The sequence below is a fragment of the Parasteatoda tepidariorum genome, chromosome 3 (genome assembly GCF_043381705.1).
Source record: "Parasteatoda tepidariorum isolate YZ-2023 chromosome 3, CAS_Ptep_4.0, whole genome shotgun sequence".
NCBI lineage: Eukaryota > Metazoa > Arthropoda > Arachnida > Araneae > Theridiidae > Parasteatoda > Parasteatoda tepidariorum.
In genome coordinates this window covers 25,223,920-25,243,130 of record NC_092206.1, presented here as the reverse complement: position 1 = coordinate 25,243,130, position 19,211 = coordinate 25,223,920, and the positions used below count along the sequence as shown (strand labels likewise).

General features: G+C 29.7%; 1 protein-coding gene across 1 annotated transcript in view; it reads right to left on the bottom strand.

Moving 5' to 3' along the window:
* Positions 1-19,211, bottom strand: part of LOC107446206 (protein c-ets-2-B) — a 45,105-nt gene that overhangs the window by 22,058 nt on the left and 3,836 nt on the right. The window contains exons 2-3 of the mRNA XM_043041798.2: positions 8,337-8,690; positions 6,702-6,850 (exon numbers count right to left, since the gene is read on the bottom strand). Coding sequence (XP_042897732.1) covers positions 6,702-6,850; positions 8,337-8,632 — 445 coding nt within the window. The 5' untranslated portion in view covers positions 8,633-8,690. The remainder of the gene's footprint in view (positions 1-6,701; positions 6,851-8,336; positions 8,691-19,211) is intronic.

The following is a 19,211-nucleotide window of genomic DNA, read 5'->3' as shown; positions in this document are numbered from 1 at the left end:
CCGATTTCAATTTTGTAAATGTTGCATAGTATGTAAAAAGAAAACGTTCTTTTAATTTCTTCATGAATCGAAATTTATTATAAAATACAATTAAAGTGTAAAAATGTAAATAGGAATTAACTTGGAAAATCAGATTCTTATAAATGATCAAATGAGAATTATTCATAAATGATTGCTAGATTAGGAACCAAAAGTCACAAATTTTCGTAAGATAAGGTTTATGAAAAAACAAATAATAATATCCACATCTTTTTCAATTTTTATTTTCTTTTTTAAAAGAATCCTATTTTTCGTGTTTTACATTATTATTAAGAGGTTTTATCAAAATCCTTTTCCCCAGTTTAAGTTTTTATGACAAAAGTCTTAACGCTGAATTTTTTCATTTCTAAACACCATATAAGTTTTTTCTTTAATTTGAACAATTAGAAACTATTTTTTTATACAAACAAATATATATTTTACCATACATGTATATTCATATCACCCAACCGTGTTATATTTGCTCTTTTCTGACTACAACATACTGCGTTTCTATTCTTATAAACCAAAAATGGTTGTTAAATATAGTATTTCCTAAACTTCCTATCAGGCCTCTCAACAATCTCTCTGAATTATATAAGGGGGATCTATACCTTGTTATAGATATTACGTACGCTTCGGTAACCCACTGTCAAATGTGCAGGGAGGTATACCACACCCAAGTTCCATTCACCCCTCTTCAATGTACGCTAGCCACGTGCCTTCATTCAGTAGAAAGAACCCGGACTGAGACAGTAGTTTGATACATGAATGGATCCACATGGAGTCCATTACCGAACATCTCCATTTTTAGGTCCCCAGCTTGGATAATTGCCATCTCCTGAAAGAGTTGGTCACAAACATCGGTTTCAGCGTGGTGTTTGGTTTAGATGTCTTGTGTAATATGCCTGGAAGCGAATGAAAATAACAAAAACGCAGACAACATATCGTGTGGCTCAAGGGTGGACAACTTTTTGCACACAATGCACGAAGTTTGTAGAAAACAAATTCAGCTAAGTGTTCACAAAACAATCTAACTAGAGCACTAATATTTTTGGCAATTTTTTTCACAAAAATCATATTTTTAGCCAGTGATTTAGATGGGTAAAGCTGCGGTTTATCAATGGTCTGGAATCATTGAACATGGCGGTTAATCAATACTAACCGAAACATTGCGGCTAGTCAATGTTCTATGCTAATCTGTGCTTGCTTAACTCGGCTCTAGAACCCTGCTCGGTCGCACTTAATTCAAACAAATACCATTCCTGAATCAGTATCACATATGAGTCGCAAGCCACAGTTTGCCGACTAATGGTCAAGAAAAAAAGTAGCTAACCTTTTGCATACCATTTGCTCATTTTTTTGACAGACGGATTCAGATGCACAGTGTAACTCATATTGTATTGTAAGCACGTGGAAGTTATTTTCTAAGTATAAATTTGATTAATTGTTTTTTATTGTCCTTCTCTTTCAAATTTTTGAGTGGCAGCACATATTAAGCATTCACTTGATAATGTAGTTCTTTTTATTCCTTTTTTTTTCATTTTCAAGTCCGAATCGAATATTGCCTTTTGCTCTATCCCAAAGAAAATTAAGTTGTAAATTTTTTTTTAAAATTACATATTGATTATTTAATTTATATTCAACAAGTGTTAGTTATACAGTTGCTTTTTGTACACTAGAAACAGCTATAAGAATAGTTTTTCTTGGAATCTCACATTGTTTTAGATTTATTTTTACTCTTTATATTGCTAACTAAAACTTGACAAATCTTTCAATTTTTTTTTAAATAAAACAAATTTTTAAGCAATATAGTTTTTTAGAAATTTTTCCATTTTATTCTGCAATATTTGATACCGTGGTTTCAATTTTTCAATGTGGAATAACGGTAAATAAGACATTATATTTTTTAAAACAATTAATATGACATTTTTAAACAGGATATTTCTCCGAAGAGCACAAATTTCTTGCGATATTTAGTAATTTCAAGTTTTTCTGCTCCACTCTTAGATAGTAATTCACTTAAAAAATTAATCGTGAATTTTCTAAAACTATCCTAAATATTACTAGATGAAAATAAAATTTAATTTTAAAAAAGATTTTTTTATTCTTTAAAAAAAATCTTTTCGATAATCTATCCGTAAAAAAGAGTTTCTAGAGAAAATCTAAGCTATAAAAATTTCCAAATCATCCTGCATAACCGAGGGCTATTACATAGGCTTTCTTTAAAGCTTACCCTATAAGCCTTTCTCCTATGGTAATAACACCAAACTCCCTACAAAGCGACCCTTTCGAATATAAAGCCCTTATCATTGTTGACACAGAGGTCACAGTGTCACATGACCTAAGCGCCCTCGTACACTGAAACCGTAAAAGAATAAAGTCAAGAATTTACATCGGCGGCCTTTTTTAATACCGAATAATGTCTTTTCGATATTGAGTCTATCGTGGGTTCGCTTGTATATAGGGTTGAGTTAAGTGGAATCTTTAAAGCATATCGGATTCGCATAGTCTCCTCGCTTCAGCTAGATTTAAAGAGACTATTTATATAAATGACCCGAGTCGCTGTAAGGCGAGATAAGAGATTCTCGCGTCTCAAAATTGGTTTATTGTTTATGAGGAATTAAAGGTGGAGGTTTGATTTTTTGACAGTTTTGGAATTGAGCAGTCAGGTGCTCTCGCTTTCCTGGATTTACTCCCTCCTCGCTTTCAATGTTACAGAAATCTAAATTTAAGAGTGTTTTAAATGTTTTGGTACACATAGGAGATGATACAAAACAAACTTTTGTCAGCTCAAGATTATATTGAAATATCGTCCTGAAAATGTTACATTGTTCTGGGAGTTCAAATGTTTCTTAAGTTTATTTTTATCAGTGAAAGACTATCCAGGAATGTTTGAATTATTTTTTTAAAATTAAAATGCAAGTAAAAACTAAGAGAAGACATGTTTGAATTATTAAATAATACAAGATAAATTTGCTTAAGTTTCTTTTAAATAAATAATCCCAAGAAAATGAAGTGATAAGATATCATTAAATCAAAAACTTCATTCTCTCCAAAAATTTACAAATTGGAAATAATTGTAAACGTGTTTGAAGAGTTCAACCTCAATCGCATCAGCTCATCTTGATAACCTGGAATCTTGTTTTATTCATACGAATGCTGATTCCCTACATTAGTTCCTCACCACCTCTCCATAGAGCGCGAAAAGGCGATTTACCCTGATTATTCTCTCTCAGCCACTGTGGTGTTTCTAGTTTTGTTTCTCATCTTTATTTTTTTCTTTTTTGTTGGCAACCTTTCGTTTTATTTTTCGAATCACTTTTCTTGCTTCTCATTCACATCTGGTAGTCTTGAAAGTGAACACCTGTTTTTGAGTGCTTGAAATATATTGATTGTTGATTCTAATTTGAATATTTTTGTAGCGAATGAAGTTTTCAATCAAGTAACAAGCTTCTTTTATTTTAAACAAAAATATCTTTCATCGTCATTTTTGAGGGAGATTTAATTATTGAAAGATAAATGTAGTTGTTTACTAATAAGGGAAAAGAACATTATATCAGTTCTCCAGTATTAAATTGATGTCCAATTAATTCAATATTTTAAACAATTTTTCATTTCAAAAAGTTGCCTTTATTGTTATAAATTATGAAATTTGTTTAGTGTTTGATCGAATAAAAGGGTACAATTTAATTAAAATTTTATAGTTTCGTACTTGTCTGATAAAAAAGAGTTTGCTTTATGCTATATGTTTTATTAAATATTATTCAATAATACAATCATTATTTAATAAAATATTATTATTTAATAAAACATATTATGCCACATAATTTAAATTTATTCCATTCTTACAATTTTCATTTCAAATTTTTTTTTCAAGCATGTAAATATTTTATTTATTACGATCAATTTTTATTAACTACTATGAAAATATTTTGCAGTTTATCAAACAAAAAACAGTTTCATATGCAAAATCACATTAAAAAGACAAATGAAATATTTCGACATTTTTGTATTTTTATTTATTTATTTATTTGCTAATGTTATTTTTTTAAATTTTTTCTGGACAGCAATTTAAATTTAAAATTAACTAAAGAAGGAATATAAAAACTAACGCAATTAGGTTAGAAAAACAAATACACGTTTCTTAAGAAAACATTTTCAATTAACTTGATTAACAATTTTATAATCCTTACAAGTTATATATATTCTAAAAGCAACGTGTATCTTTCATTGATTAAAAGAAGTTAAAACTTGCATTTTAATTGGAAACAAAAAATAAGTAAAATAAAAAGAGAGAAGACTAAATATATTTGAATATATATATTTCAACTAAGGGGAAAAAAACTAAATTTATTTCTACAAAAAACTTGCTTAAAAGAGGGGGAAAGGGAGAGAAAATGGAGATATTTCTTTATACACATTACACATTGCTTTTGTTGGTGGGGAGAATTTCGAACAGAAAAAAAAATAGAAGAGCCCCCTTTGAGTTGTCACCTTTTGTGTGGACGCTGTTTTGGGATGTCAATGCCACGTGACGGTTCCCGACAAATCACAAGTCTCCATTCAGCATCTACGATACTTGTGTGAGTCCCCTTAAATCGTCAAAGAAAGTGTCTAAGCTTTCCCTAACTTATAAATGGATTCGTCTGGGATGATGTAATGAAGGATGTTACTATGGATACCTATATTCATCTCTGTATTTTTCCTGGGGCTATATAACCTTAACCATCAAACCTAGACAAGCTTTTTTTTATATATTTATATATATTTTTTCCATCTTCTGACTCTTAAGACCGAAAGATTAAATATATGTATTTTGAATTCTTTACCTACATATTAATAAGCAGGTGAATAAAAGTTAAAAGCAGTTAACAAAATAAGTATATATATTTAAGAAGTATAAGCATTTTAAATATTCAAAGAGTATAAGCCTTTTAACTATTCAAAGAATATAGGCATTCCTGTAATTGCTCTTACATCATGGAATTCTCTTCGGTTAAATGTTTGTTTTAAGAAGAGGAAGAAGGAAATTGAAGAAAAAGATCAATTACTAAGAGAGTTTGTTTTAGCATCAGTAAAACTTTGGTATTACAATTATTTTTAACAGTCCGTTGAAATTGAGCATTAATTTTAAGAAAATGAAAATTTAACTTTTTTATTATCTGCTAATTTACTTCACCAATTATTGAAATAAATCGACAATTATTTAGTTTTTAAAATTAAACGATTTGCCTACCAAATTTCAGGCCCCTAGCGATATTCACCCGATCTATAAAGCTCAAAGCATTGGTAAATTTTCATTCGTTTTTTAAAAAAAATCTCTTAATTTATAAAATTCGTAGAGGCTGGGATAGCCTGATTTGTAGGACGCTGGGTTAGTGTTTGTGAGAACGGGAGTTTGAACCATAGAGTTGAAATAGTAGGTAGAGGAACCAAGTTCGCTTTATTCCTTCCGAAAAGACACGCCACAGATAACAAGCAAAGAGTTACAATCACGTGATGGAAAGAGTGCAATACTTGGCACAGTATCACAAATGTTGGCGCACTAAGTAACTAAGTTTTTAACAGCTTTTTTTCGATATTACCGATGCGCAAATAATCGGAGCATTTGAAAGAGANCCCTGACCGAAGAATGGTGACTAGTAAACGTTAAATCTGTTGGGGTCACAAAGTCCTCCAATTTCTCATAACAAATCAATATCTCTGAGGGTACTTAATTGGAGATTGTTCGTCTTTTGGTTCAGATAAAAATTACAACATATGGATGAATGAATGGAGTATGATTGGGTCCTCTCTGTAAAGCGGGCTGTGACGTGTGTGTGACTGAATTCGAATTCTAGGCCATAGATGGTGACTCTGAAAAAACAAGAAATGCACCCTCAGCCTTAAAAACTTGATTGCTTTCAAATAAAACTTGTTGATTGGCAAGTGTCATAAGCATAAGGAGCAACATAAAATTCGTTAATATTCGAACATTGTGTTGTACCTAACATTTAATCATGTTTTAAACTAAAATTTCGAAGATCTGTAATATCAGAAAATGCAAGTAATATTCATTGAAATAATAACTTCGTCGGGTACATGGAAGAGTAACATTAAATAAAAGATAGTAAAAAAATTGAAACTACTCAGTATTTCACTTCACGTATTTCGGGAATATCATAATATACAATAATCATGACTAATATGACCGCAAACGCAAGCAAGAATCATTATTTAATACATGGCAGCAAATGCAAGCAAGAATAGTAAAAAAAATATGGCAGCAAGCGTAATGCAGAAACATTAACATGCCCACAAAGCTAGGGACTGAAGGAAATAAGACGAGTCACAATAATGGTAATTTGTAATAAAAGACAAGCTTAAGCAGCAATTTTATTAAAAATAAATGCTTCACAAGAGGTATTTGACGTTGCAAACAGCAGCTGTTTTACATGCCACTATTCGCAATCGCAAGAATGCTAATTTGGTATAAATTATTTAAAAAAGTCTGCATCTGCAATGCATTTGCTACCATTTATTCCTCTATGATTCTTGCTGTGCTATGATACTCCTGACTTTCAAGTTGAATTTTGAATAATTTTTAAATAAACTTTTGATGCTTGTTTCAGACTTTTTGGAAAGTGTTTTCTCACTTTTTTCAATTTATATTCAATGAATAGATAATGTATTTAACTCACTTTCTGCTCTAACTTGATTGGAAGCTCCTTTCATGTAAAATGGTGTCGTACCTGGTCGTGGAAGCTCAAGAGCGGGACTGGAAGTTCCAAATGATCCAACGTAACCAGCATGAACGGGAGTTAGGCAACTATTTGTTTGATTCCAGTTCCTTTTTTTAATGTAAGAAAATTAATTATATATATAAAGGTTCACAGTAAAAAATTCCAATAAAAAGTTCATTTTTACCGGATCATGTTACAGAACAAAAGATCTTATATACGCAATTTTTATGGTGATAATTGCCGTAAAATCACTCTAATTAAACAAAAATTGTAAAAATTACGGTATAATATTTTACGGTAAAAATGAACTTTGCGGTAAAATCGTTTGTATAGATGATGCATGCAAAGTGCCGGTACTTTATGCCATAATTTGATCTGGAATTTTTAACATTTACTTATTTGCCATTAAAATATGCTACTGATTTGATTTTTAAAATAAAGATGGGATCAATTAAAACGAATTTTTTTATGGAATCAATTAAAGGAAGTAAGGATGGGATCAATTAATTGAATAGTTTCTACAAATTCAACAACACCAGTAACAAGTTCTAAAACAACTTTCCTGACGTTTAGCATATTTTTATCTATAAAAGTCGTTACAGTATATACTTTTAAAGATGAGAATCCTCTGGGAATTATTTTTTGACGTTTTCATACTATAATTTTCATTCAAATCTAATAAATTCATTCTTTTATTTTTGAATTTAAGTTATTATTATTTCCTAAATATAAATTATTACCAGATTCATTCAACTATACAAATCATGCAATTTCTTAAAAAAGTGTCAAAATGAAACTATATTTGCTAAAAGACCAAAATAAAAGAATATTCCAAAGAATAAAATTTTATAATTTTAATGGAAGTCAATGATTTTTCGAAAAAAAAAACTTTAGGTGTTTTATTTTAGTAAATTCAGTACAATTGTATTTTTAATGCATTTGAATATTTTTAAATATTGTAATTTTGGACGGTACCTACAGATTATGCATTAAGTCTATTCTTCGTAAGATATTTTAAGATAGTTATAGTTTGTACTTCTAAATAACAAATGATTTTTAGAAATATTATATTTCCAGGTCAAAACATAACTACATATTAAAGAAGAATCAATTTTTAGTTCTGAGATTTTTTTTAAAAAACTTATTTATATCATAATTGTTAATAGGACTTCTATATAAAGATTAGTTGAGTATTAAGGTGCGCTGAAGTATTGCACACGTTGTATGGGTCAGTAGAGTTTAGAAAGAATGGAAATATAGATTTTAATAAGGCTATCTGCTTCTGAATACAGGTTTAGTAAGAATGCATTTTTTCAGATAAAAAAAGCTAATAACTGAAATAAAAATTTTAAATTTTTCAATGGAGAAAATATTCAAATTTGCCCCTGAAACTTAATATTTAAAAATATTTTTATTCATCAGAACATTTAAAAACATTATGCTTAAAAAATATAAATTTTCAGTTTGAAATTTCTTCTAGCTTATTAATTTATGGATCAAATACTTAAATTGGTTTTAATAAATTTATTTCAGTACTACTATCCATCCTTCACACAAAAAAATGCTCAAGATTCACAACCAATGCTAACTTACCAGCTACCAGTATCTCCTTGTTGTACTGATGTATCGTTGTAAAAGTCATGTTTATTTGAAATGACGTCATCACATGATCCTTCTATAGGCCTCCAATCACAACCAGCGGCATAATAATAATGTCTTAGTTGCCTTGGATGAGGATGCAGAGAACTTGCTCTCATTTTCAAACAAGAATCACTGAATGTTGGTCTGTTGGATAAAGGACTAGCAGACCTTTGTCCGTGATAAAAACCACATGTTCTGTGTAGGCAACAATCGGAATTATTCAGATCAGATGGTTGATCGGCTTTCATTACTGATCTGCAATGATGATTAATTTAAACTGTGTTTGTTTTACCTTTTTCAGTCTTCCTGTAAAAACATCAGAATGTTTCAGTTTCAGTGTTAATTAGAAATAAAAAACATTATTGAAACATGAAAATAATAATATCAATGAAATAATCAGCCGATTTTCAAATTTGATTGTTAAAAGTATTCATTTAAATCCAATTGTCAATATATATATAGATTATGTTACGATTAATTTTCAGATTAAATATGAGTAATTACGATTATTTTCATCTAAATTCTTATTTTTAAGATCAATTAATGTATACGTAGAGACTAATATATATTATATACACTGGTGTGCAAAATTTAAGCAACAAGTGGTTTTTCGGTCACAGCTCCCCAACAAAGTATAAGATAGCCATGAAATTGCAGCATAATATGCACGTAATTCAGTAGAAAGATTATTTTTATGCAAATTTTAGAAATAAANTGATAAAGGACTAGCAGACCTTTGTCCGTGATAAAAACCACATGTTCTGTGTAGGCAACAATCGGAATTATTCAGATCAGATGGTTGATCGGCTTTCATTACTGATCTGCAATGATGATTAATTTAAATATAATGACATCAAGCGCAAGAAGGCTGGACTTATGATTTAAATATATTATATCATTAATATTTATATATCATTAATAAATGTTTATTACAAATATAGTGAGTTATATAGGAAATGGACATTAATATATTATTGCTTTTAACTTTTTAACACATTTAAATGGATTAAGAGAATTTTTCTAAGATGGTGATTGCGACACTTTATTTTAGAACTCATATTTCCGTATGTATGGATGAAGAATTAATGGAAGTTAAATGGAAGGATTAATCAGTTAAATTTTACTTGTTTTCCTTTAATTTCTGTTTAGAAAAATTTTAACTACATTTACTAAACTACATTTTAACTACATTACGTATTACTAAATATGTTTACTAAATGATGGAATGTTTATTGTAACCCAAGTATTAATATATAATATATATTAACATTTATTATCTCAGTAAAAAAAAGAACAAAGGAATCATTGGTAACTGATCAATTACAGTCGAAAACAAAGTTTAAAAAAAGGTACTTCTTTAGAAAGGGTTCTTTTATTTTTCCTTTTAGAGTACCTGAAATAAACTATTCTGTAGATATATACCTCCGTTAAAAAACGAAACCAGATGTAATATCAATGTTTTAAAATAAAATTTGTTGTGTTTGTTTGAATGGTGCTCAGTTTAAATTTTTAAATTAATTACTTTTGATCTTGAACGATTTATAAATATTTTCTGTTAAATTTAAGAACTTTCACTTTTTTTTATTTGAAACAGATTGCGATAAGCAAATTGCCTCGAAAAACATTGTGTTTTTAAATTTGACATTTTAGATTAATGTTTTAATAGAATAAGAGTGTATTATAATTAACTGTAACTTTTGTCCTCGAGCTCCGATGCATTATTAGTAAATTAAAAAACAAATAAAGAAAGGGCATAAAAAGTAAGTTGAAGTTCTAGCTTTAGACTGAAATATTTTCTGTTGATGGAACAAACTCGTGCAAGGTTTCTTTCGATTTTAAAATCAAGAACGGTGTTAGAAGGGGAGTCTCGCAGACAGAACAAAATAAAATAAATCCACATAGAATCCCTCCCCCATCCCGTCAACCCTTGAAGTGCTATATACTCTATCTTGTATAGGTAGAGTATATGTTACCCATAGCTCACTGCTTAAGTTGCAAATATGTTGGTCTACTGGACAAAAAGGCACACTATACAGAATTCGTTATTTTTTTTATTCCATTTTATTTTGTTATCTTCACCCTAGAGTAGGACAGAAAGGGGGGCTCCGAACTAGTAGAGCGATCGCAGAGAGGGATGCTCGTAATGTAGCTCTTGGGGTTGGAGACTTCATTCGATTTGGGGTGGTCCAAAAGAATGAGGTGCTGAAAAGGTTCTTTTTCCTCGAAAGTTTTTTGTGTTCTTGTTGTCCTACTATATTCAATCCAAATTCGGTTTTCTAGGAAAAGTTTCGTCGAACAGTATGCTTTTTTTTTGTTTATTTCGTTTTATACAATTCTATATATACATTTCATAGTTTAGTTTGATACTCAAATTTCCCTAAAAAGTGATCCTTTAAATCCTGATTTCTGTTTATTTTGACTAAATAGAAGGATACATAGATTTAATTGCATAATATTTAGCACCATACATCATAGCAACGTATAATCAAATATTTCAAATATTAAATCAAACAACAGCAATTGAATGCGATGAAAATATTTAGATCATTGAATTGTTGACAATCATATTTCACTCATATAAAATGGGCATGTGATTGCGAAGGTCAATGGCGTAACAATTTAATCCAATAATTATCAAAGTAACGTCATCTAGAAAATTACTAAAATTACTTAATATTTTATATACAAGTGCTTGCAAAAATCTTTGTCCAAGGAAGAAAATCATAACTAATAGAGTGAAAAATAAAAACAAAATTAACTTTTTATACTGTGTTTTTTATATTCTAACAAAATATAAATGCAAAATTTCATTATTGAACACAAAAGTTAAATTAACCATTACTTTGCTTTCATGTCGCGCAGTGGACTGATCGTAAGGACACGGTTCCCAGTAGAACACCGAAGTCAAACATCACTGGCTGCAGTCAGTAAGCGGGTGGGTGGCCATTTTGATCAGCCCACGTAGGAACCGAGGGTGCGTGGTATCGGTCTTCATTACACTGTTCTACCGTAAAGTGCTCGACTTCGCGTGCAGGGGGTCAGACTACCAAAACAGAGGAGAAATCCCCTCTGCAGAGGATCAAAATTACAATGGCCTGTCTTCTGATCATTCTCAGGAATATTTCCCATACCCTCGCCAGTAGCCCATTGTGCAGCTATAGTGCGACGTAAATGAAGTACCTACCTACTTTGCTTTTATTGATACGACCTCTTTTAGCAAGTATTACACCTCTGCACGCACAAAGATTCTGGGTCAAATTACGGTAAAAGTACCTGCTTCCTAAGTATCCCGTAATTTGATCCGAAGTTTTTACAGCGTGCACAATTTTGACATTTGACAGACAAATATGCAGTGTTTTGTTGCCAGTATTTTTCCAGGTTATTCTAAACATTAGCGCAATCAAACCACCCTCTTTAAAGATTCATTTGAATCATTACACGAATCTGCTAACAAACTAACTCGTCTCACTATTTATTCACTCGAGATCTGATGACTGCGGGAAGAGGCCATGACATTGCTATGACAAATTTTCACTTTTCTTTTGATTTCAAATATTTACAACACAGTTTGGGGTCATAATCTTGTTGAGGAATGACTCCATTTTGGTTTTCGTCCCAGAGTAAACAACATGAAAAATTAAGACATAACATCTTATTATTTCGCCTGTTATTGAATTTTTGTCAAATCTCTAATACTTCCTTAAAAAAAAAATTAAAAAATTAAGTCCTTCTCCTTGTTCCATTCGCGACTTTATTAACTTTCCTGCATTATTTCTTCAATATTTTTTCGAACATGCATTTACCATTTTTTTTCTAAACTACAAACTTGGTATAATTGATGCAAAATAATAATAATAGTTCTATTGATTTAATGATTGATTTGCCTTATTTCGATGTTAGTAAGTTAAATGAAGACGTTACACCTAATTTTCTTATCTCTAGATAGATTTTCTGTAAAATATTCGACCGAAAACTTCTCCGCGCTGTCACCCTTTAACAGCGTGGAGTAAAACTGAAGTTTATGTGTTACTTTAGTGATATCAGTAGCTTCAAACCTTCTATTTAGCTTTTTTCGTAATAATAATACACTTTTATTTTATTTTTGTTGTGAGTTAGAGTCAACGCACAGAATGTTTCCATGTGCCATTTATCCCTGTTACTATTAAAACAAGGGACAATAAACCAGGGACAACTGGCATTTGCTAAGACGCTCGTAAACATATAAATCCTCTGAATTAATGCTTTGCATAATACAACTTGTTTATAAGCATCAAAAGGTTTATACCTATATTGCCCAAAAGCATTCAAAATGACAGGATTGTGAAAGAATAACTAATGTGTGAAGAAATTTGTTTAAAATTATTTTTTAATATTTTTTATATTATTTACAGTTATATAACAAGTTATTAGTAAACATAAACAATAAAAAAAATTATATGCTGTACAAAAAGACACAAAATTCTAAGAAATTGTGTCATTATGTACAGCATTGTTTTTCCAATTGAAATTAAAAAGCAGATGACTTCCTTGGACAATCTAGTGTTAAACAACAAAGATTAAAATTTGCATTCCAAGAAACAAAACAATCCTGATTTTTTTTTTAATTTAATGTGGTTTTTTATAATTTGAAATGAATTATGGATTCTATCCGAAATACAAGAGTAATGGGGTATGAGTATGGGAATACCAAAATACAAGAGTAATTTTTACTGCAGTGCTTTGGTAATTACATCTAGTAAAATTAGCTAAAAATATGGTTTTATAGTCATGATGTTTGATAGTAGACGGGGTAAAACTTCATAATTTTTCAAAAAAATTTCAGTAATTTTGATAACATTAATATAATTATGGATTTTATCTAAAAATTATATTTGACTATTATTTCTTCTTATAATATCATTTCTTTTTTTTTTTCCATTCTGATAAAAGCCAACTTTAAGATATGAAAGGCTCAGGATTATGAATTGGCAGTTTTTTCAAAGGTAACATTTTCATGTACAACTGTTTCTTAGCATTAAAGACGGTACTTAATAAATTTTTGAGATTTTCACTATATAGCAACACAGTAAGCTTCTAGTTTCTTATCGCCTATATAGAAATCGTGATGTTTTAATTTTAAGCCAAACATTGTGCAATAAAATTCTATTACCCAAGGCCTTTCAAAAAAAAAACTTTCAGAAACATAAACCTTTTTTTCCTTTCAAACCTACTTAACCTGTAAGTGCCTATAATGACTTTTAAGTAGGGATTTTCGATTTTAACTCCTTTGGAAAAGAATTAGAATCCACATAAAAGAATTAAAAAAAATTGCGCAGGCGTTAAAATAATATAGTTATAATCAAGGATATTTATTAACGAGGATTACTAAGTCACATGATTTCGAACATAAAAATATGATCTATAAATACCTATTTTTTATCGATATATAAAACCGACAAAATAAGATTGTACTGAGATTCTTGTTTAATGCGAAATTTAACATTGTTTTTGCTTTTATGAAACGCATAAAAACGTAAATTTTGTTCTATGGAAAGTTGCATCTTTTATTTGAATTTAATTCTAAACTTATTCAAATTAGAGTAAAGTTAAAGTTAAGAAGAAAACAAAAACTAGGAAAATGTTGCGATTTTCTTACGTAAGCATGGGAGGGGATTTGTAATTTGTTTATTGTTCCTGTAAAGGGAGAGTAAGAGGGAGTAAAAAATTCCCAAAAACATGTTTACTTAATACTTGAATGGCGTCTTTTTTCCTTTTCAAGCCCGACTCGAAATTAATTTTCCGCAGTGTGTTTCGACACACTATTTATTTCTTTAGTATAATAATTCATTTAATTTCACTATATTCATTAATAATTTCAATAATGTTTTGTTTGAAGTTTCCATGTGTGTGTGGAATCAAACATAATTTAAATCTGCTTCTACCTTAATGCACTGAGAAAAAAAGTGTGATCAAAACTACTCAAATATGAAAAAAGCTATCATGCTTTCTAGCTCTTTGAGAATACCAAAATACAGAGTAATTTTTACGGCAGTGCTTTGGTAATAACATCTAGTTAAATTAGCAAAAAATATAGTTTTACATTCATGCTGTTTGATAGTAGACGAGATAAAATTTTATAATTTTTCCAAAAAATTTCAGTATTTTTGATAAGATTAATATAATTTCTGACGCAAAATTGTCCTCTTTGATAGTTTCTATTTTAATTAGTTCAAGCCTTCGTTTCTCGTTAGTAAATTGTTTTTATTTCTATTTAGGATTTAAACAAACATATACCAGCCTTAAAGCGATAAAAAATACTTATTAAATACTTAATACTTATTTGTAAATATACAATGCTATAATTTATGCAGCACTAGATATGCGCAATGGGCTATTGGCGACGGTCTGGGAAACAGCCCTGATGCGCAGACAACATTGATACGTCACATCCCATTTTACAGGGAAGACATATTCACACACAATCCATCCATCGGCAGATCTTAATTTTGACCTGAACCAGAGCACGATCTCTGATCCACTACCCCCAGAGGTATTGATTTGTTATAAGAACTTGGAGGACTTTTTGATCCCGACAGATTTTGTGTGCACCAGTCAACATTTTGTGCACGGGGACCCTTCTTTGGTGATCGAACTCACGACTCTCGGACATGGGTCCAACGTCTTACCAGCCAGGTTTTCTTGATCTCACAAATGCTTGCACAAGGTTTATTTAAATCGTAAATTCAACTGCTACGCATCAAGACTCTCCTAACATCCTAAAATGGAGCCGTGAATGTAGTGGGTTCGAACACCGCCGCAACCCTTGCATTAAATATTTATTTGCATAATTTATTTCTATTTATTCGTTCATATTTACTTTTATTATTGTTATACATACCTATGCAGGTTTGCATGCAAATGGAAGTACAAATAGCACAAAGATACATCTAGGAATACTTTGAGATTCAAACCCACTGCCTCCACACTGCAAAAGCAGAATCTTTGTAATGTTATTTTCTATTTTGAGGAGCTGTGACGATGAATTATAAACTGGTAACTTGATTATGGCAACTTACAAGGGCACCTTGACAATGGCTTAGAAACTGTGTTTTGTAATGAGCACTCAAGACATCATATGCGAGAGTAACGATAAATAAATAAATAAGTTCTTGAAATAGTAATGGTTAATTTTTTTTAACTATTAATTTACAGGCCGCTTAGTCTCGTATATCTACCAATCGCTGTGTAAAATGTAGGTAGCGGGTTCGAATTCCGCCGCAGTTGCCTCCTATCAAATTGAAGAACAGGTAGCACAAAAATGAGAAAGGCAGCACAACAATATTGAGCCTATCGTCAACGACAGCCTCAATAATGTATAATTGTTTTACTTACTTGTAATATATTGTTACAATAATGCATAATTGTTATATTCCCTCTGCAGAGGATCAAAATTGTGATGGCATGACTTCGGACCATCCTCAGGGATGTTTCCCAGACCATCGTCAATAGCACATTGTGCAGCTCTAGCGTGACGTAAATGAATTACAACAACTACTTGTAATAAATCCTAGAGATCTCCTTCAGTACATTATCGCTCTGAGGCAGGATTGAGGTAGGTTCTAGTACCGTTATAATACTAGATGTATGTATATTCTCGCTTATTTTGTTCAAACTTGTGCTGCTTGTTTTTCAAATTGATAAGCCATTCTTTGTGTTCACAAAGAAACCCACATGTGTAAGGGAATAAATAAATCTTACTATCACCTTTAACGATGCATAAAACCTGATATGCATAGCCTGATATATCCAAGTTTAAATCTTTAAAACTTTTGAAAGTATCCTTTTGGCCATTTTTCTCTCTGTTATCATTAGAAATGTAATAGGAAAATAAATAGTCAACAGTCACATAACTCATATCAACCATTTAAATAAATCACTATTTTAAACAAACCACAGAAGTGTAAACAGTCTGTTAGTATCATATTTGGTAAGAGGCATAGACGTCAGAAGGCTACGAATTAAATGTTAGAATGAAAATTAATTCTGAAAAACATTTTGCTAATTCTATCAAGAGCACGGTATGAAAACCATTTATTAGGTAAATTTACGTTTAAGTTTTGTATTTTAACTAAATGTGTGCTAATAAGATGGATGATTTTGAAAACCAGTATTTTCAGTTAATCGTTACCATAATGAACGCTAAAATTACCAAATGAATGGTTTAATTAGCGTACATTTTGGTTAACCAGAATTATTATTTTTCTTTTACCAGCAGTGTCTCTACCATACAAGGATGGTAATTTTACCAGAACTTTTTTCTTCGTGTATGATGCTTAGTTTCGTACTTATTAAAGTTTAACGAACTTTCTCTGTTCAATCTGTTCTTGAACAATCAGTTCATTGTTGAATAATCTGGTTCAACATTGAACTGATTGTTCAAGAAGTTCGATTGTTCTATATAATTTAACCAATTGTTCTATATCTTTGAACCTATTGTTCTATGCTTTTGAACTGATTGTTTTATACCTTTAGTTGAATATACGAGAAGCTAAAGAAAAATTGAAGGCATAGTCGTTGGAGTAAGCAACTGTCATATCTACTCCGGATTATGTTTAAACAATATGAAATATTTTTTTTATTAAACTGGACTGATCAATACAGTAATGTTTTAGGAATAGCAAACTGGGCTATCGCAAAGTTCAGCTAAAAACTATTTTAATTCATGAATTCGTTAGGGTTCGTTAAATTATATATTTAGAACAATTTCAAATATTTTAATTTTTAAAAAAATTAATGCCCAGGTGCTGTATACGTTGTCTGACTGGGCAAACAAAATAACGTGGTCTTGGACCGTAAAAGATTGATCCCTGGAAAGCGGGGATAGACCTTGGTTATTTTTGGGTGATATATGAATTTTTAAATGTAACATATTGATACGTTTGCACATTTTGAAATTATAATTATGATTTGTTTAATTTTCTCGTTGTAAGAAATTTAAAAATGCAACTTAATATATTTTGATTCATCCAGAACCGTTAAGAACCAAGATACCACTTTGTTAGTTAAAGTGTACACGAGATTTTGCATCAGAAATTTAGGATTCTGACTTTTACCTCTCAGTATTCTAAAATTTGTAATTGTCTGAATTATGCTTTTCGCAGAGTGCGAAAAAAAACTTTCGATTTAAGGATTGATTTTTCTCATACAAGAACTCAATTTTAATGTTTCGAGGGGGTGATCCTAAATATGCTAATTAATTAGTGCAGGCGCTATTTTTAAGGGGAACTATTATATAATAAGCATACCTTATATATGGATGGATTATGGCTACAGAATCATAGGGGGTAGCCGCACTTTCGGAAACATGGTTTTAAAAGTCATGTAAGAAAAGCAGTTGAAAGTTTGTACACCTTAATGTTAATTTTACTTTTTGCTTGTTTGCAAATTTTTAAATTATACTATTGGATAAACGTGAATTGTACACGTTTATCCAATAGTTTAATTTAAAATTTCGTTTGTCCAATGAAAATTCCATGCAAAAAAAATAAGTTTCAGTAAATAATAATTATTTCTTAATATTTTATTTAATAATAAGTGAAAAGAATCTGATTGTAAGGTATACAATTCTGATTGTAATTTTATATTGTAAAATGCAAAGTTTGAATGAAATCGTTCGAATAGTTCTTAAGTAATCAAATGTAAAAAAAAAAAATGGGGAAAAAAATTAGGTACTCAAAATTTATAATTATTATATAATTATTAATTTAATTATTCTCTGCAAATTATACATTAAAAATTTAAAATTAAAGTCTTTAGTTTAGACATTGCAATCCAAACTGCATTTTTAAAATACAAATGGGTAAATAATCATTAGCATATTTATTTTTCTGGTGACTTGAGTAGAAAAAATATTCTTAATCCATAAACTAAATTAATTCAAATAACAGCTAATTAATATTTCTTGGAATAAAATTTTATTAACTGATTTTAAACATATTTCCAGTTTGGTCGGAGTTATTTAATAACAAGTTGTATTTAATCAATTCCATTTTATAAGGCTCTATATCTGAGATAATATGATAATGTAAAGTTGTAATTTACTTTCCTTTTGCTTAAAAGTCACTTTGAGTTTTTAGAATTTTTTGCACTTTTTAAGAGTACATTTTACGCTTCTTTTTCTCCTGGAAAATTCTTTATAGTTCAAATTTATCTATTAGCAAACAGTATTTGTTTATTTACCATAAATGAAGAATTACAAAATAATAATAATAATAATTTATTAACTTATTAAATTTTTCCATTCCTTCATAAAGACGATTTTTAAAAAGTCTCATATGCGGAAAAAACGAGCTTTAAGCAAATATGACAAAATATTTTCAAATATTCTAATCAGTTAAGTTTTATCAAACATAATTTATCAAATATAATATTAAATTGACGGCACATTTTAAGCGTCTGGTTCATAATGGAGCCTTCTCTTATTTTTAAATCAAATCCCACTCGAAAGCAATTTTTTGCAATGCAGTGAAAGTTGAGTTTCTTCGATTATTAAGTACAATTTTACATACAATTACAATTAATTTTCAAATAGTTTTAAGAAATACAATTTTAAATACATTCTAATTTTATATAATTTTATATAAATTGCATCGGTAAATTTTATGAATTTTTAACCATTTATATAAAAAGTTTTTTTTTAAAGTAGAATCTCTAAATTAAAGCAATTTTAACGAAAATTCAAATAAAATTTAGTTTTAATTATTAATTATAAATCGTTGCAATTGAAATTTTAAATAATTTTGTTGCTTGTTTCACGGAAACTAATTCAAAATTTATTCATATCATCAT